This window comes from Tasmannia lanceolata, unplaced genomic scaffold, assembly GCF_043159265.1.
Source record: "Tasmannia lanceolata isolate RefF3 unplaced genomic scaffold, GAP_Taslan_0.1 ptg000007l, whole genome shotgun sequence".
Taxonomy (NCBI): domain Eukaryota; kingdom Viridiplantae; phylum Streptophyta; class Magnoliopsida; order Canellales; family Winteraceae; genus Tasmannia; species Tasmannia lanceolata.
The window spans coordinates 3,796,213-3,817,159 of record NW_027518684.1 but is presented as its reverse complement, the minus strand read 5'-3'; the positions used below and the strand labels follow the sequence as shown (position 1 = coordinate 3,817,159).

The 20,947-nt window shown below is 36.0% G+C and overlaps 1 protein-coding gene across 1 annotated transcript in view; it reads left to right on the top strand.

Annotated features, from left to right (window-relative positions):
- Window positions 1-5,826: 5,826 nt before the first annotated feature.
- The window catches only part of LOC143881486 (zinc finger (CCCH type) helicase family protein), a 40,841-nt gene continuing 25,720 nt past the window's right edge, over window positions 5,827-20,947 (top strand). Inside the window, exons 1-5 of the mRNA XM_077384571.1 lie at window positions 5,827-6,092; window positions 11,092-11,269; window positions 11,838-12,014; window positions 12,265-12,412; window positions 14,031-14,342. Coding sequence (XP_077240686.1) covers window positions 5,957-6,092; window positions 11,092-11,269; window positions 11,838-12,014; window positions 12,265-12,412; window positions 14,031-14,342 — 951 coding nt within the window. The 5' untranslated portion in view covers window positions 5,827-5,956. The remainder of the gene's footprint in view (window positions 6,093-11,091; window positions 11,270-11,837; window positions 12,015-12,264; window positions 12,413-14,030; window positions 14,343-20,947) is intronic.

Sequence of the window (20,947 nt, the reverse complement as noted above, 5' to 3'; positions counted from 1 at the left end):
TTACCCCCACTTCTACTTCCGCCTACTCATATCTATCCATGGAAAATATGTGCATCCATCCTTTGATTAGTTATAGGCCCCCCCACTTAATAATCTACATGGTTTCTTGTTGCCTGGCCTTTTCATGTTTTTATCTCGATTGCTTCTGGTCTCTGCTTTCCTTTCAAGAGTTCTTATCCACCGGAAATGATAGTAAGCAACACATGAGGCAAGCCCTCACAAGGATTTTGGTTATGCTGTATTAAAGCTTCCCAAGACAAACATACCGTATGTTCAAAGCAGAGGGGGGCGGGGGTGTGTAAATGTAATTTTCCAAAATAAAAATAAAAATGGATATCAACCCCATTTATCACTTCTCTCAAAACGACACCAGTGACAGAAGATGAAGGAAGTGACAGAAGATCAAGGAAGAATAAGTAAAGCGGTGCCAAATCCAAGAATGGTATCCACGCTTTAAACCCCACTCTTCTTGTCTTTTATTATTTAAACAGTTGCCAAAGGTATTACAGTTCCCAAAAAACTCCCAGAAGCCGAGTTAAACAGAAAATACAAGCTGAGTTTGTGCAATTATTGAAACGTAGTACTGACAATATCAGTAGCCTTTTTATTTCATTTTCATTTTCACTTTCCCATTCCCATGTCATTTTTTTGAGATATTTCATCCTGCTGGGACCCAGGTATAACTCGCCCTTAAAAGCTAGCCGCTGAGGGGAGGGTGCCCAAACCCTTATAAGCCCATCCACATCCTTTCACAATTCACATATCCGATTTGGGATTATTGCTTTCACATGGAACACTGCGAGATCTTCCCCGAGGGATTTTTCCGTCCCCAAGCTCTGATACCATTTATTGGGACCTGGGTAGAACTGGCCCTTAAAAGCTAGCCATTAAGGGAGGGTGCCCAAATCCTTGTAAGCCCATCCACATCCTTTCACATATCCGATGTGGGATTATTGCTTTCACATGGAACCCCAACACATCCCACCCCCAAAATGCATAATTATGAGGATAAATCTTGGGAAAACGATATCAACACACCCATGTTTTAATAATTGCAAGGACCAGCTTGCCTTTTATTTTTTAATTGCCTTTTGGGAGCTTTTTTTCATTTTTGAGAACTATAATATATTGATAACCTTTTAACTCTTTAAATGCTAGTAGACAAGATATGTTAGTGAAAATATCAAATATGGTTGTGCTGATACCACTTCCATAATGATAAGTGATGAACACATTTATGTGAAAATGACAGTGATAGGAAATATGCATATTTTGTCATTTAAAGCGGTGCTATGAAGGTATTTTTCTTGTTTTTGGTGTTTCTGGTTATTTCTGGATTTTCAAGGTGATATAAGCTTAGAAATGGAATTGCAAAGAGAATTCAAGGATTTATATGGCTTGCAAAGACGAAGTGTGTGTGATTTGGATCTCTATCTTCTCACTGCCGGTTACAAATTTGGGAAAACAATTGATTTGTATTTTGGTATTAAAATGAATGGTTCGGATTACACCACACTGAAATTCCATGTTGCTGGAATCGAATTAAAGCTGCTGGAATCAAGTTGCTGAAATGGAATCAGGTTGCTGAAAAATTGCTGGAAAAGAAGCGGAATTGGAATTGGAAGTGTGCTGAAATCAGGGAATTGGAATCAGTTACTAGAATCAGGCTACTGGAATTAGCATTGCTGCTAGAATTGAAAAGAATCTGGAATGGAATGAAGAAGCTGGAATCAGTGGCTGGAATTAAAACTGCGGGAATAGAAAAAAAGCTGCTGGAATGGGAATTATGACTGGAATTGAAAATTGCTGAATTGTAGGACCCACCAATAGAAATAATATTTCGATGCAACTTCTGTGAATTCAACAAATGGACGGTTTGGATCAGCTTGTGAGAATGGATTAGAAGTGACGACCATTTGTATGGAATTAAATGAACGGTTTAGATCAGTCAAACAGGTTGCATTATGGCCAATTAAATGAACGGTTTAGATCAATCAAACAGGTTGCATTATGGCCAATACAATGAGTTGGATGCTTTGTTTTCTTTCTATTTAAAGTCCAACTTTCCAGAAAGCCACTCATATAAATTCAATATACAAACCCTCTGTGGCATAATTTTTGGCATGTTGGTAGAAGTGTTTTTCTTCGACTTAAATCAAGAACCGACCTTTGATTTCTCACCTTTGAAATTCTCGCCCAAGTCTTCAGAAGGAAGGCATTCCCATGTTAATAGTAACTATCTATGATGTACAGAAGGCAATGGCAAATTTTCTGGCGTCACTTGGCTGCAAAATTTTGGGCATGCGGATTCATCTCGAATCTATTTTGGAATGGTCTAATTCGGCAATGGAAAGATGTTGTGATTGAACAACTAAAAAGAGGATATATAGATGAAGATTTAGAAGGAGGTTGTGCATGTTTTGGAAACATGCCCCAATCAATTTTCTAAAAAAGAAAGAGTGGATAGAGATAGCAAGCGGGTAAAATTAGCAATACTCTCAATACAAGAGGGACAAAACACAACGGATCTCTCTCCCATTTTAATGCTCCCAACTCTTCTCTTCCCCAAGTCTCTTTTCGGCCATTACTTTTCTCTCTTTTTAATGTCCATTCGTTTATACATGAGTAGCTAAACTCCCTTACTTGGGGTTTAGATGAACCTATGGGAAAGGGGAAGGATATTGATTAAAAAATATTTTTTTGCAAATATAACGTACGTTGTACGTACACACAATATATATGTGTGTGTGTGTGTGTGTGTTATTTGCTCTGTCCCTATCAATCATGCCATCGGCTTTTCCCTTTCGTATGATTGATTGTTGATGGGTAAATTATATACCATATATATATAAGATACAATTTGATTGTATAATTAATGAACTCTCATGGGGAATGACATCCTTCGATCTCATCCTCTATCGACCATGTTTATTGGTTATATAACAAGCCAAAGCAATATTTTCAATTTAATCAACAATCTAACCCACAACCCATGGTGGATTCCAGCCCCTAAGTAAGTTTTTAATCTATCTTTTATCTCTTAAACAAATTTTGGTTTTAGTTGTCTTTTAATTCTAGGTTTCAAGTTTGATTTCAAATCTGATTTTTTCGTTTTAATGTTGTTAGTCAATTTTCGAAGACAATCTTGGACAGGTAAAGACCAAATCAGGAAAATCATAATCATAAAAGTTGTAGATCTTTCAAAATCCTTCAAAATGAGTACTTATGGGTTAAAATCCGAGTTCAAATGAGTGAGATATGACTATTCTGGTAAACAGTGTTTTTAATTCCAGATTATAAAATTTCGGTTCTAGTTTTTTATTTTCTAACTATAATAGTTTTAATTTGTTTGTTAATTATAACTGATTTCTCTCATTAATTAGAATTAATTTTCCTTATCTAATAGGTACTTAATAGAATCATTAAATCTCTGGTTCACTTTGCCCAGATATAGGATATAAAGTAATAATCAAATTAAAGTTAGTTTCTATCTTTGTTTTGTTTAATGAGTAAATTTATAGTAAGTTGTTGGCTCCAAGGTAAATCCACAGAAATTCTGAGACCCATGCCATGCAATAACTTATTATACTTTTATTTTCTAAATAATATAAAGATAGAAAGTCTACATCTTCTTTCCTGAGATCGACCCGCGACTGCATATGATCCGTGCACTTGCGGTTATTTAATATCACAATCAATAAATTTAGAATATCCACTAATTCTTAAATGCTATTACAAGAGGATCATTGTGTGCTTTTATAGAGCACTAACATGATAAATCAAGATAACTATGAAGGGAAAGAATCCTAATCAAATATTCTTTCTAATCTCTCTTGCTTGTCTCTTCTATCTGTTGCCTAATTCATCTAGTTGCTTCATTTAGCCAACTTACCCAATCTACCTCCAAGATGGTCAACGGTGAGATCTCAACCCAATCCAACTGTTGGATCTCACATATTCTAACACATAAATCTTGTGGGCAAATATACCAACTGAGCTTCCTTTATAACGGGATCTCTACTGCAAAAGTAAGGGTGTAACTCGGGTCGGGGTGGATCGGGTTGAGGCCAACCCTGACCCAACCCAAGATAGCATTCCCTCAACCCTAACCCAACCCAAACCGAGCCTCGGGTTGAGGATGGTCAACCCTAACCCAACCCGCCTCTAAATCTCTCAACCCAAACCCAACCCATCTAACTGAAATCGGCTTGGTTCAGGTCCACATTGGGCCAAACAGAAAAATACAATAATCCAAAAAAAAATCGAGATAAATTTAGAGGACAGACGTTGGGTTCCCTGGTGTCAATGGATCCAAACGATCCGATGGATCGTCCGAATCCGAACGTTAATGGACGGGAACTAAACATATGAATAGGATCCATGGGCATATTTCAGATCATCAAATTTGGGATCCGAAAAATTTCAGATTGGGCATGGGCACGCCACATATGCCCATTGGTTAGTCACGATCCGAAATGTTTTACAAAAATACCTTTCAAATTTTGTTATTGCTCACCGTTCTATGAAGGGTGTTTTGGTCAAAACCTCTCTTATCACTTAATGAATCAGATGGGAATGCGGTTTCACTCATTTCAATCGTTTCATTTCATACTTTGACGAAGGAAAAGAGAGAGTGGTTTTAGGGTAATTTATTCTTTGATAATAGTTATACATTATATTCGTGTATGTAATTTTGATTAGTTTTATTGTTTACAAGCATTATTTTACACATAGATTAAACGTAGATAATATTTTAATTTAGTTGAAGAAAATGCATAGAGACACACTAATAGTGGACTGGCATTCTAACCTTTTTTTTTAAAAAAATAAAATTGTTTACTTAGCTTAGTGGAACATAATAGGACACTCTGATGGACGGTTCGAATTAAAATGGATCGTGATCATAACAGGGAAAGTAGGATCCGAAGAACAATCCGACTTATAAGGAATTTGAATGGATCCCCCTACGAGGCATACCGGGGTTACCCCCAACAAAGATATTTTCATCCTCGGAGGCTAAACCGGGTTACTGAGATCTTCTTCGAGGGATATTTTCACCTTCGGAGGCTAAACCGGTGTTACCACGTGCCCGGCTCTGATACCACTGTTGGGACCCAGGTAGAACTTGCCCTCAAAAGCTAGCTGTTAAGGGGAGGGAACCCATTCCCTTATAAGCCCATCCACATCGTTACACTTTTCCAATGTGGGACTATTTTGCTTTCATGTGAAACCCCCAACAATTTGCACCCCTAACAAAAGTGAGGCGCGAAATGGGGTTGGATTGGTATTATTACGGCAAAAAAATTCTAGTAGATCTAATGTACTTATTCAATATAATAAGTACCTTGTGTCGAATTGAGAAATTATACGGCTCGAATCTTTAGTATCATCTTATTTATCATCTGTGTCTACTATTTAGGTAGATTACCTTCGCCACAGGATTATTAATAATTCGTTGGATTTCCTTGAGACATTTCTCGTTAAGTGATTTATATGAATCATTAATGTTCCTTTCGTAGAGTTTCTCCATTATTCATATGGTTCTTAAAGTGTGGAACCATAAAAACATGTGTCAACTAACGTTCATTCCCGGTCTTCGGTGGGAAAGTAAGAGAAGTAATACAGTCCCCACCTTTTCTTCCCTGGTACAGCCAGATATAATGTATTTAACTATTTATGACTACTCCTACTACACTACAAGGGTCTGTCCAGTGAGGAAAAGGGGGTGAATATATCATTCCCCTCTGAAAATAATAGAAAGCGGTGAGAAAGTGGAAAGTGGAAGTTCTCACGTCACACTCAACAACAAAAGGTATTCCTCAAACCCCAAAAGCGAAAAAATATAAGGAAAGAGTATTTTATATGACGAAAGGCCTTACCGTCCATTATATTTTTTCACGAAGAAGGGTTTCTTAATAAGGAAACATTCTCTAACCCTCTTCTTTTTTCTTCTTCAATGGCTTCTCCTTCTACCTCCTCTTACCCCCTTCCCAATCTCTCTACGATCCTTCCAGTAATGAAACTTCGAGACAAGATCGTCGAGAAAATACAAGAGAATCGCGTCACACTGATTGTTGGCGATACCGGATGCGGTAATTTTTATTCTCTTTCTTCATTTTTCATGGATTCCATACTTTTTTGGGTTTAAATTCGTGTAAATTAGTAATCTTACTCATTTCTGTTTCTAGTTTTATTTTTTCACACTTTCGAGTCGAATGCTGTGAAACAATCAATTAATCCAAAAGCTTAAGATTTTAGAATCGGTATTATTTAATCATTTTTATACTTCAACACTCCCCCCTCACCTGTGGCCCCTCTTTTGAGTTTTGAACCCAAGACCTGCCCTGAGGCAATAGCTCTAATACCATGCGAAAGAACCATTTTTTCAAAAAGCTTAAGCTGTTAGAGTTGGTGTTATTTAACTATTTATGCTTCAGCAGACGTTGCGTATGTGCAATGCTGTAAAAGGAATTATAGGGAATTTGTGTGATAATTCAATGTGAAGGAAGGGTTTTGAGATGGAAGCATGTAATCTACCAAATTGGTGAATTGGAGTGAAGAAAATGCATGAAATGGTTTTTTACTCTGTAGTATGTACTCTGTACACATGATGCTCTTTTTTTTTTTTTTTTTTTCCATGACAGGACTTTCGTCACTTTTGTCTTTGTCAGTAACTCCACTTGCTTCAAAGGAACTTTAGTTGCTGTGATTCGAGTCCATTGTTTGAGTTCTTCAAGAGCAATATCCTCTGATATGAATAATAATATACTATTGTACTTTTCAATAGAATCACATTCTTATTGCACCCGATGCGATTCTTGCAATTACGAGATTTTTAGTACAGGCTTCTAATGTTCGATCGAAGTTTGTTCTTGATATCGGGCTATTTCCTTGAGATAGTCCTCTTAGAATCCTTGGTAAATGTAACGTGGACCCTCTTTGTGATGTAGCACAAATCACAAAAATTGAAAGAAGAAGGTTGATCTTTTAAGAATGAAATATTCGAAAATTTTGCGATTGTTATTTGATACTTTGGAATATTTTTTGTCGGGATTTTGTTGGAAAGTTTCTATTTTAGAAATAGGTGAGCTATTAGAGGGTTTTAGATTTTCTATTCAAATTGAGGTGGTTTATGTAGAAATAGGAAGGTTGAATTAGGATTGGTATATGCTTAGAAACATTTTGAGTTAGGAATTTTATTTTTAGAGGAGATTTAGGTTAGCTTTATTTAGAAATTTTTTGTTTTTGTTCTAAGAGGATTTTGACTTATGTAAGGATTGTTTTAAAAGCATTTAAAGTTAGCAAGTGGGTAGGAAAGGTCTAGGTTGTTTATGTTTAGGGTGCAAGGTATGTTTAGGTAAAAAGATTCTATTTATATGAATCTGACTTATCCTTAAAAAAAGGATTATGACATATTGATTTAAGGGAAAACTACTAAAAACCTCCTAAATCAAGACGTATCTACAAAAAACCCCCAAAATTTTCTTAAGTACTAATAGAATATTCTCGTGCCTTAAAAAGGGCGGCCTAGTGCACGAGGCTCCCGCCATTGCGGGGTGTGGGGAGGGCTAGATGTACGCAGCCTTACACCTGCTTAGCAGAGAGGCTATTTCCATGACTCGAACCCGCCCTCTCGTGCCTTAAATATCTTTTAATTTTTCCTGTACCAATTTTACCCTTAATTATATTACTTTAGTTATAGATAATGTAAAAATCTCTCAAATTTCTCCCTTCATTAATTAAGGCAACATTAATAGTTTGAATTCTCTCTTCATCTTTCTCTGAATTTAATCCATCTCCCTCCAACTATAACCATACAAATCTCCTTTTTTGGTAACCCTCTCTCTCTCTCTCTTAATTGAATAGATCATATTTCCCACCCACCTAGTAAAATCTGGTATGAGATATGGTGTGAGTGAGATGGATTCAATTGAGAGAGAGAGAGAGAGAGAGAGAGAGAGAGAGAGAGAGAGAGAGAGAGAGAGAGAGAGAGGATGTATTTACGTAAATGTAGAGAGAGCCTTTTCAAACGATTAATGCTATCTTTATTGATGGAGTGAGAGATTTTAGGGGTTTGTCCATTGCAACCTTAATATCTCTTCTAATCAAAAGTAAACATTCTCCATAACGAAAGGAAATATAATTAAGGATAAAATGGGTGGAGAAAAAAATTAAAAGCAATTTAAGGCACAAGCCGATGCTATTGGTAATTAATATTTTCTTTGGGGCGGGGGTTGGGGGGGGGGGGGGGGGGGGGAGTGGGGTAGGTTTTCTTGTTGATACGTTTTGATTTAGTAGTTTTCCCTTAATTTAATGTAACAGTTAAAGGTTAAAGGGTGCCATACTGCCATGTGTCTATCTCTCATTAAAGGCGAGCACCCAAGTAGTCATACCCATATCTTTTCTTCTGTTGCTGTTTGTCATCTAAGTAGTTGTACTATACCTGTCTCTCATCTTTTGTTTCAATGTATCACCCAAGTAATTATACTCTTGTCTCCTCCTATTGCCATTTGTCACCTATTCTCTTGCCATGCGTCACCCAAGTAGTTATGCCCATATCTTCTCTTATATTGCGACTTGTCACCCAGGTAGTTATGCCCATCTTACTTCTTCTCTTGCTATGTGTCACCCAGGTATTTATACCTATCTCTCCTTTTTCCTTGCTTTGTTTTACTCAGGTAGTTATAACCATCTCTCCAATTATCTTAAAAGAGGGTTCTTTGTACATTATTATGGCAATAAACAAATGACTAATTGATGAATGAATAAAAAAAATTAAAGCCTTGTGCAAGTGGAAGTGATTTCCTCCCCTTCTGGTCGCGAGTGTGATGCTTTAGATCTAACCTCTGAGTGATTCTTTGGCAACAAATGGTGCGGTGCACTAGTGTCTATCCCTATCCGAAGTAAGATCATATTTCTCTCATTATTATCCTTCTTTTATCTTCTCTTCTTTCTTATACTTCTCTCCTCAAACCACAATTTTCGTCTTTCTTGAGTTCGTGAGGTTGAAACCCTAAGTTCTGGATTAATTTCAACTATTTTAGATACAATACCCTTGGTAGTGATTTCTAAAGAGTTTTGAACCCTAGATCTAGTCCTTAGATTAGTACCATTCCCTTTTCTTCTCCAATCTCCTCTCTCTTAGGTTGTTCTACATCAGATTGGTATCGGAGCTATGACGAGCATATTGTCTTATGGAAGTGGGATTTCTATGGAAGAAATCACGTGGGATTTCTATAGAAGAAATCATGAAGGACAATATTTGTTCAGAAGAATGAAACTTTGTTTCTGCTTCGACGATAATTCTGAGGTTTCATTTTTGGAGAAGTGTGACTCTTTTCTTGCTTGATATTGTGACTCCATTGAGTACCTATCTAGATTGGTGATACACTCTTCTAGTTGGGATTTAACTTGGGCTGTTTTGGGATGATAATACAAAGCATACGGATCTTTGAGGATCGGATGAGCAATTGTTCGAGGATACATTGTTCTTTTGCCATGTGTTATCTTTCCATGTGTCACGCAAGTATTTTTGCCCATATCTTCTCTTCTCTTGCCACATGTCACCCAGGTAGTTATGCCCATCTCACCCCTTCTCTTTCGATGTGTCACCTAGGTACTTGTACCCATCTCTCCTTTCCTCTTGCCAATTGTCACTCAGGTAGTTATACCCATCTCTCCCATTCTCTTAAAAGAGGGTACTTGGTACATTATTAGGGCAATAAACAAATGAGTAATTGATGAATGAATAAAAAATTGAAGCCTTGTTCAAGTGGAAATGAATTCCTCCCCTAAGGGTGATGCTTTAGATCTAACCTTTGAGTGATTTCTTGGCAACTAATGATGTGATGCCCTAGCATCTATCCCTATCCTAAGTAAGATCATATTAGTGGCTAGGTTTTAAATTTCCGGTTCGATCACCATGGAAACCGAAACATTTCAGTTTTGGTTAGAAATTTCGGTGGAAATCCTATAAATCATGGAAACGTATGGAAAAATATGCAGATGATAGAATATTAAGATTAAACTTCAGAAAATGCTAGAATAAGCACAAATACACAATTGGAAACTATCACATAAGCGAAACAACCATCCATAATAATTTAACACCTAGTGACATGCACTGTCACGAGTCTGATAAGCCAGTACGACTTACACATTTCATATGTAATTCATATAGATGTTTATACATAATACATACACCATATTTCAAATGCAATTCAATAAAAATAATTATATAACACATATCGTTATATACCACTACCATACTTACGGTTTTGATTTCGATATGCGCTTTGCTTTCGGTATCGTTTCGGTGGGGAGGGAAATGGAAATGGAAACATTTTGGTTTGTATTTAGACACGTGCGACTGCACATGTTACTTGGTGTTTGATATTGTTTGACCATTATGGGTATTTTTGTGATGATTGTGGAGTGTGTATTTATGCTTATTCTGACACTTCATGATGTTTTATCTTAAATTTCCATCATTTTTACATGTTTCCCTAATTTTACAAGATTTCCACCAAAATTTCCATCAAAATTTTGCATTTTCCATTTCCATCACTACCAAAACACATAATGAAACTGAAACCTAAAACCTTGTCTGCAATATGCGTGCAACATGTTGAGAAAGGCCATACTTCTATGTCTTTGCATTTTGAGTGGGTTGGTATTGGATATAAGTGTCCTCTTACTTTCTCATGTGATTGAAATCTTCCTTTTTTGGGTCACTAATGACAATTACTTTGAAAAAAACTCCTGAGCTGTTTAAACTATAGAGGTGGTGTCAGAAATAATCACATCTTCAAGGCTGGTTTATCCTTTTTATCTACAGCTTCAGACAAATAGAGATTTTTTTCCCTTGCTACTGGTCTTTGCTTCATATTCTCTCTGCCTTTTATTGCTCAAATATTCCATATGTTATGCAAGAAAACTTTTTTTTTTCTATTTATATATTTAGATCATCAGAGATGTAGTCTGAACACCTTCATGAACTATGATTTTTTCCCAACTATCTGTTATTTGCACACGTGTGTTTTGATTTACTGATACATATTGCCTTTTGTTTTCTGTTTTCTCACATGAAAGGGAAGAGCTCCCAAGTTCCGCAATTCCTTCTAGAAGAAAACATGGAACCCATATTATGTACACAACCTAGAAGATTTGCTGTGGTTTCTATTGCTAAGATGGTAGCTAAAGCTCGCAATTGTGAGGTAGGAGACGAGGTTGGATATCATATTGGTCATTCAAAGGTCTCAACAGAAAGGTATGTTGATGATTGTTCTCGGGCTTAGTTAGGGCCTTCAGAAAATTTTCTCCTTCTGACATGTTCATTGTTTCAGAAAGCTACACCTAGACTATTCCTCTCTTGGTTGTCCTTGATCTAACCCTCATCATCTAGGTTAAAATGAGTCCTGAGATCATTTCTTATCTCATTGGTGTAATTCTAATTACATTTTTTGTTATGTTGTGTTTTTCTGCTATGAAGTTCTTTTTGTTTCTATAAGTGCTTTTTGACGATACTTACCCATATGTTTCTCCTATGTTAGTTATGAAGCTCTTAATGTTTCTATTTATTCTTCGGGATTGTTAGCATTATATTTCTCTTATGCTGTTTTAATGCATTGGAATTTACATTGACTGCTTTATGCTTTTTTATTTTATCTTATATTAGTTATATCTTCCTTAGTCCCTGTATTTTGTCCATCTTTTCATAGTTTGCTTATTGTTCCATTGTCTTTTGCTGTAATTATTTGTTCAGCTTGTGTTTTTGTACAATTCACCGTATTGAACTGTCATCATACTTGAAAATTTTCATTTTTTTTTTGTCTCAGGTCAAGGATTGTATTCAAAACTGCTGGAGTTTTGTTTGAAGAAATGCTTGATAAGGGGGTCGCAGCACTACTTGCATATAAGGTTATCATTCTGGATGAAGTGCATGAAAGATCTGTTGAATCAGATCTTGTTCTTGCCTGTGTCAAGCAATTTATGTTGAGAAAGAACAATGTGAGGTTAGGACAAATCTTGATGTCCTATATTTTTGTGTCTTTCTGTTGGTCATTCATTAGTTTTCCGATATGAAATTTGTGTTTTCTCAGGTACCATTATTTCTACTTGATTTGTTGATTTTAAGTTTCATAGACATGAAGCAAATGCTATTTTATGTATTCTCATTTAAAATTAACTGCTTTCTCCTGCATATTTGAAATGAGTTTTTTGGCCGAATTTTCTTGAGGGATTGATGTTTCTATTTGCACCTAGGGTGGTATTGATGTCTGCTACAGCAGATATTGCAAGATACAGGGACTACTTCAAGGATCTTGGTAGGGATGAAAGGGTAGAGGTGCTTGCGATTCCTAGCTTAGCACAACAAACAATATTCCAACGGAAAGTTTTATATCTTGAGCAGGTAATCATATATATATATATATATATATATATATATATATATATATATATATATATATAATTGTAGTTGTAAATCCCATTTTCTTCTAGAGTGGAAAACACTGGAATTCAAGTGTTCTGATGTTCCATTTTGGAAAGGCACATTACATTTTTTCTAAACGTTAAAGAAAATCAGAAAATAGGAACGTTCTGAAGTTTAAACAGCCTAAAAACATATATGCATTCAGTTTACTATACAAACCATCCATTACTGTTTATAATTCCATTAAAAAGTTGAGTAATGTCAAGTTAGCATCCACCTAGTATCCAGAATCTAACTATTCCCAAAATTAGGGATTAGTACTTTAAGAGCCTAAGGCGTTAACAAACATAGAATATAGTTGTGCAGAACTCAAAGTTTTCAAATGTTCTCTCGTATTTACCATCTCAATCGCGGTATTCTCCTTTCTCTCTTTTAACAACAGCTTTCTATCATTCCAGATTTATTTTTTCAAATGTTAGACCCAAAAAAGAAAAGAAAAGGTGAAAATCGAAAAAAAAGAACTGGATGTGCCCTGCACAGATCTGATTCTAGAGGAAAGTGTAAGGGTGCTAATAGCTCCATATCGTTAGTAAAATAGAAACAACAAAAAAAATAATTCAGAAATGGATTGTCTTTAACCTTCAATTATTGTTCAGGCGAGGAAACTCTATTTTTGGCAAAAAAGATAGTTTTGACACGTTTCAACCCGCATTGGACTTCAGATGGTAAAATATCCTAAATGACCTTCAGTCACCTATTATGATTTACTAAATTGCTTAGAGCCAAAAAGATAAATTGCTTAAAGCTAAAAAGAAAAAGAAAAATGACGGAACAGTTGGTTAATTTTCCAATATGTTCCATCTGGAGCATCTTGTTTCCAGGTGGTTAATTTTCCAATATGTTCCATCTGGAGTATCTTGTTCCAGCCAGAATTGGCAAACAAAATATACCCGTTTTCTTGGAACAACAAAATTTGACTTGTAAATTGGTTGGTTGATTTTGAAAGGCTGGCAACTTCTTCCTGGCTTGAATGTTGTATTCTGCTCATTCTGTTTGGAATGGAATGGAATTGACAACTTTTTTTGGAATGGAATGGAATTTCAATACGGTTTGGAATTCATGTCAATGACAATTGTTATTTCATTTGGTTCACTTATTAATAAATTGTTTACATGATCAACCTATTATTTATCAAATTTTTGGATATGTAACATATTACTCTGTTTAATGCACCTATTGGATTATATATCGCAAGCTTTAGTCGATCTGAATGATTTGATTATGAGTGCTGCTACAGAAACCGAGAATGGAACCGGACAAATCCCTCCACGCCACATGGCATAGGAGGGTTAGTTTTTGCCATTTTAAGGAAACAAAAAAGCCAAAAAGGAAAAATTGCTAACGTGGGAAAATGCGATTTGTTCGGTTCCACTCTCAGTTACCATATCATTATTCATTGTTTGTTATTACTCAACTCAACTCAACTCAACAAAGCCTTTGTCCCAAACTAGTTGGGGTCGGCTAAATGAATCCTTTAGAAAATTTTCTTGAAGAATGTGATATTGTTTGTTATTATAACCGATTAATTTTCATCCAGGTTACTGATCTTCTTGGAAGTAATACCGAATCCTTCTCGGCCGGATACTGTTATGGGATGAGCCCCTCTTCTGTTGATGCTGATATCAGTCATGAAGTGCACAAGCTTATTCATGATTTGGTGTTGCACATTCATGAAAATGAACCTGATATTGAAAAGAGTATTTTGGTTTTCCTTCCAACATACTCTGCATTGGAGCAACAATGGACGCTTCTAAAGCCCCTGTTTCCTTTCAAAGTTTATATATTGCATAGCAGCATTGACACCGAAAAGGCACTCGCGGCCTTGAAAATCTGGAAGTCTCACCGTAAGGTACTCCGCTGTTTGATTTTTTATGTGCCTGGGTTCATGATTTAGTTGTAAATTCATGGATTATTGCGATCTTTAGTTTTTTATTTATCTACTGTCAGATGTTTCTTCATTTTCTAATAGAATGTGCAATTTGGCATTTGTGAGGCTTCAGAAACCACAGTAGAGAACCTCAACAGAAACCGATCTAATGGAATATGGAATCTGGATAGCTCCAACTAGGAATAGATAAGGACCTCTCACAATTTGGAGGACAAGTCCTGTGAGAAAGAAGTTTAGTACATGTATCGCTTAAGGGACATTGTAAATGAACCTCACATATATTTTTTAGTTTTTACTATTACTAGGCAGAGTGAAGGTGCATTGTTCTTCTGCAATGGGAAGCCTAAAGGCTGACACACTTATGTGAAGTGAGGAAATTGAAAGCTATAAAAATGGAGCATGATAATTGTAAATTCTCACTACCTATTTGGGAATAAAAAAAATTGATGTTAGGTGTGATTGTTGAACATATTTAGGAAATCGTTCGGAGGTCTAATTGCCCTTATAGACGCCGAACAGAAATGCAGTTTCATTAGAAATGACAGCAATTCCAAACGCTATCTATAATCTTCTTGAATTAGACTTAGGAAAAAAGCATGGGAACACTGTACACAAGCATTTGAATTCACAATTGGTGGCTTAAAAAGTGTGAAAGCTTGTAAAATTGAATCTGCTTGAGCTTCCATGTGGACTTCATGAAACCAGTTCATTTCACGTCTTGGCCATGCCCATTCCACTTTCCTTCTCAGCATTCAAACTGGTTCCGACTGGAATTCTAAAAATTGTTTGGTAACCTTTATGAGAAGCGAGATCTTGTATCATTTTCGATGTTGGCCCCATTATAGCAATCCATTTGATCACTCTATCACCACCCTATTCTACCCATATTTCATCTTTTGACAATCAAACTAATTGTAAGACATTGAAAAGAATTGGTTTCCAGAATTTGCATTCGAATTTACCATTCAAAAAAAAAAAAGGATTTTGGGTTCGGATTTATGTGCATTTCTGTTCTGATGAACAGAAGCGGTGATTTGTAATTTCTTCCTTTTGTGCACTTTCAATCTTTCTGTGTGTTTGATGTGTATGAAAGTTTTCCCATGCCGACGCAGTTCAAGAACTCAAAGCATCAACAGGATCTTCCAATCCAAAGGGAGTTCATTCTAAGTGTTGAGGTACATAAACGAGGAAAGCAAATTGAACAGAAGAGATGCAGAGTTTTTTTTTTTTTTAAATTTGTGAGTTCCCCTTGGTTATTCGGCAATTTGCTGGAAGTCGAACACGATTTACTGCCACTCTTAGTTGATGTGCTTCATTGGTTGGCATGAAGGCTTAACTTCCAATCAAATCAAAGATGTGTATCAAGATGATGAGCTTTTTCAGCTCATTTTGGCCATCAAATCATGCAAGACCACAAGATGCATACATATTGCAATGGTTATCTCTTTTAATTGTAATCATTTGCTTATACCTGATTGTTCCCTGCAAGAGACCATTTCTTTGGAGATGCATGACAGGTTTAGATTGACATGTTGGATATAATTAGACAATTGCTCCGATCGAAGCAATACTGTGGCCAAATCGTTATTTTGTTGTTATTCAAATCATTGAAAAGTGTTGGATTTGTCACACTCAAGGGCCATGGCAGAATACTGGGTTTTGTATTTCTTTGCTTATACCACAAAGATTATGGGATGATGTTAGATGGACTTTGTGTGGGGGCTGCCTGAAATCCAATGGAGGTGCAGGTTCCATTTTGCCATTGGTTATAGTTTTGGTATCTGCCCCAAATCCAATGAGGTGTAGATTCCATCTTTTCCATTAGTTATAAATTTTCTAAGTTGGTTTACTTCTTCTTGCATTATGACTATGGATGCCATCAGCATTACCACAATTAGGTGAGTGCCAAAATCAATTATTTTGAACTAAAAGGCCAAAATTTTGGGCCACTTTTGGAAGACTTTGTGGAAGTGGCTTTCTAGGAACAAACAACATAGTATTAATTACAATGCATAAATGGACGAGTAAAATGAAGTATTCAATCAAAGGCAATTTTCAGGAAATCTCTTGCAAAGCTTATTGGTCAACAATGAGGCACAATAGGTCATAATCCTTCTCAAACTGAGTTTGTATACAAGAATTCCAAGAATTCTTCAGTATTTGATATTGCTTCAAGGTACACTCCTGATCGATCATTTGATTTGGTACCGTAGCCAAGTATCAAGAAAGTCGGTGATGATGCCAATGTTATGGTCAAATGATTAGTGATATTATATTATGCAATTTTAAAGAATCGTAAGGAAAACAACACCTAATACAAGGAAAGTTCTGCCTCAAAACTGTATAATGTAGTGGTTATGATGTATTTATTCAGTAGAGGTTTTGCATGGGACATAGAATTGGATGGGAAGGAAGAAGATTGATCCTTGCTGAAGAAAGTTAATAATAATGCTTATGAAGTTGACCTTTGAGAGTGGCTTGATATCGTGACTACATTCAACTTCTCAATACTTGTATGATTATCACAGTGGTGGCGATAGTGATCTAGAGTATGGGTCGATGAATGTCTAATGAAACAAGTTGAACAAGTGGGTAAAATATTGGATAAATAGACAAGTACTACTTCTAATGGATTTCCATTTCACTATCAAGCAGAGTGGATTAATAAACTGATTGTTGGGAGGACATGGTTTTCGAAGAGAAATGTGGAATCTTGATGAATTGAAGATGATGGAGTTTGGCGGTTCTAACTCAAGGATTAGGGTTTCGTAATTACTCCTGATGGCATGATTATAAATCCCGACCGAAATTGACATGAAACGACTTACATAACCGAAGCAAAATCCTTCGGTTGACATGTATAGATTTCGGTAATGTTTCCCTACCTCTCTAGCATGTAAATTATAGAACTTCGGTTGACATGACAAAATTTTGTCCAAAGGTCATCGAGTAGCTTGGGTTTTCACATTTTTGCTTGGTAACTGGTAAGTACTTATTTTATGTTTTTTTGCCTGTCTTCAGTTATGGTACAGATGCACCAACTACTTGTTGATTTGATGCATTTGCACATGGGAGGACATGGTTTTCGAAGAGAAACGTGGAAGATTGATGAATCCAAGATGGTGGAGTTTGACGGTTCCAATAGAAGGACAAGGGCCTCCTAATTCCACATGATGGCATGGTTTTAAATGTCGGCTGAAACCGACATGTCTTCGTTTCTATCCCCAATATTACGAAATCCTTTGGTAGACTTGTATAGATTTTGGTAATGTTCCGGGCTTGTAGACCAAAGAACTACCACTTTAGCATGGAAATTACAAAACTTCGGCTGACATGTCAAAATTTCGACCAAAGTTCATAGTGAAGCTTGGGAACATTTTTGCTTGGTAAGTGTTTATTTTATGTTGTCATTGAAAAGACGATTATTTATGTCGTTGCTTTTCTTCAAATATGGTGCAAATGCTTCAATTAATTGTTGATTTGGTGCATTTGCACATGGATTAGTGTATGAATTTTCATTTTTCATGGATTTTTGATTTTAAAAATTGGTAAAAAGTACATTTTCAATTTTTTTTTTGTGAAAAACCGAAAAAGTATATTCAAATAGAGATTCATCATATATGCATGTTAGCTTTTAATTTATATTTTTATTATATGAGTTCTTGCTACATTTACTAATTGACGGAGTTGTTTTTTTTTTCATTTCAAAAATATAATATATATATATATATATATATATATATATATATATATATATATATATATAGAGAGAGAGAGAGAGAGAGAGAGAGAGAGAGAGAGAGAGAGAGAGAGAGAGAAACACTTCCTACACATGTGTAGAGAGTTCTCTACACACTAGCTTAAAATACAGTTGGGGCCCACATTGTTTGGGTGATCCAAGCCATCCATTTTAAAGGCCCTCACATAGATAGGGTGTCTACAAAAAATCAGATCCATAGGATCATCCCAACCCTACGATTTGTGGAGGTAAAATGGATGTCTTTAAACCTTCACAAATTAGTCCATTTTTTGCCTCCACAGTTCGAATGGTTAGGATGATCCTATGGATCTGATTTTTTGTGGACACCCTATCTATGTGGGGGCCTTAAAAATGAATGGTTTGGATCACCCAAATAATGTGGCCCCCATTGTATTTTAAGGTAGTGCGTAGGTAACTTACCTGCACAAGTGTGTAGGAAATGTTCTCTCTCTCTCTCTCTCTCTCTCTCTATATATATATATATATATATATATATATATGAGAAAACGGTTCCTACACATATGTGTAGATAAGTTATCTACACACTAGCTTAAAATACAGTGGGGGCCCACATTGTTTGGGTGATCCAAACAATTCATTTGAATGGTCCTCACATAGATAGGGTGTCCACAAAAAATCAAATCCATAGGATCATCCCAACCCTACGATTTGTGGAGGTAAAATGGACGTGTATAAACCTTCACAAATTAGTCCATTTTTTGCCTCCATAGTTTGAATGGTTAGGATGATCCTATGGATCTGATTTTTTGTGGACACCCTATCTATGTGAGGGCCATTCAAATGAATTGTTTGGATCACCCAAACAATGTGGGCCCCCACTGTATTTTAAGGTAGTGCATAGGTAACTTACCTACACAAGTGTGTAGGAAATGTTCTCTCATATATATATATATATATATATATGAGTTAAGTGAAGCTACACATACGTGTAGCTAACTTAGCTACACCGACGGCTTAAAATACAGTGGGCCCACATTGTTTAGGTGATCCAAACCATTCATTTGATAGGCCCTCACATTGATAGGGTGTGCCCAAAAAATCAGCTCCATTGAATGATCCCAACCCTTCAAACTATGGAGTAAAAAATGGACAGATTTGTGAAGGTTTTTACACGTCCATTTTTGCCTCAACAAATCGTAGGGTTGGGATGATCCTATGGAGCTGATTTTTTAGGCGCACCCTATCTATGTGAGGGCCAATCAAATGAATGGGTTGCATCACCGAAACAATGTGGGGCCCATTGTATTTTAAGGCGTCGGTGTAGCTAAGTTAGCTACACGTATGTGTAGCTACACTTTTCTCTCTCTCTCTCTCTCTCTCTCTATATATATATATATAATTTTTTTTTTTTTTGTTATAGGGATTTACTAGGGACCATCGCTGAAGGCATTTCTCAGAACGGCTGTTGCATGAGAGAGCAGCCACATTGCCTCAGATTTTGGCTTATTCATCTAATTCATCTGATGTGGCTGCTCTCTCATGCAACAACTGTTCCGAGAAATGCCTTCTGCGACGGTCCCTAGCAAATCCCTTTGTTATAACATCTTTTAAAACAAAAAGGAACTATATTTCCAAGAAAATTATTTTCAATGCATGTCAACTTCTATTTTTTTATATGCAAGTCATTCTTGCATGATCTACCAATTAACGGAGTTAATTATTTCTATTTTGAAAATTAATTAATTAACTAATTATTTTCCTATATTATATGTTTTTAAGCTTGCACACACACACACACACACACACACACACACACACACACACACACACATATATATATATATATATATATATATATATATATATGTCGTTGTATACAATTTCAATTTAGAATAGACCTTACTGTTTCAGGCATGTGCGGCAACACATGTCATTAGGTGTTTGATCTTGTTAAACCATTATGAGTTGTTTTCTTATGCAATGGTTTATAATTGTGTATGTGTGTCTTTGTACTTATTTTAGCGCTTCCTAAAGTTTCATCTTAAATTTTCATCATTTGCATGCATTTTCATAAACTTCTATGATTTAAAGGATATTCACCAAACAATGGCCGAAACTGACATGTTGCCATTTTCGTGGCAACTGACATGGGTACAAAATTGACATTTAAAACTTTGCCTGATGATTCTCCACTTACCCTATCTGGTAGATCAAAGACTACCGAGCTTAGATTGGTTTCCTAAGAAGAGAATGCAAAATCTTGATAAGTCAAAGATGGTGGAGTTTGATAATTGCAACTCAAGAATGAGTGTTCTCATGTAGGAGGATCTAATGCGACAAACGAGTCTTTTTAACTAGGAGGTATTGATGCTGTCGAAGAACTCAAGCAACAACAAGAGTTCAACCTAGAAGGCTGAACAGAATCATCGAAAGGGATCAAAAGGAGGCCTACAATGATGTCAGAATAATATTAGTAAAAGAGGTGTGGAGCATTGTTTTAAGAGGTGGATGTGTAGGCCATGGTTACCGGAAATGCCACCGGAAGGTGGGTTCGCTTTTGGGGAATCACGTTTGGAAGCAGAAAAGGGTGTGTTCTTTAACCATTCTCGTGATTCTCATTCTGGAAGCTAGAATCGATTCTTATTCTTTGGAGTGCTTCCAGAATTAGAATCACCTTTTTTAACTCAAAAAAAAGAAAAAAAAGAATCACTTTTTCTATTTATTTGGAATATAAGTTCTCCTGTCGTATAAAAAATTAATTCTAAAGTCCTAATTTGTGTGATAATACATGACAAAATACCTACCTAATACACATGTGAGGCCTATTTAAATTACTTATTAGGAT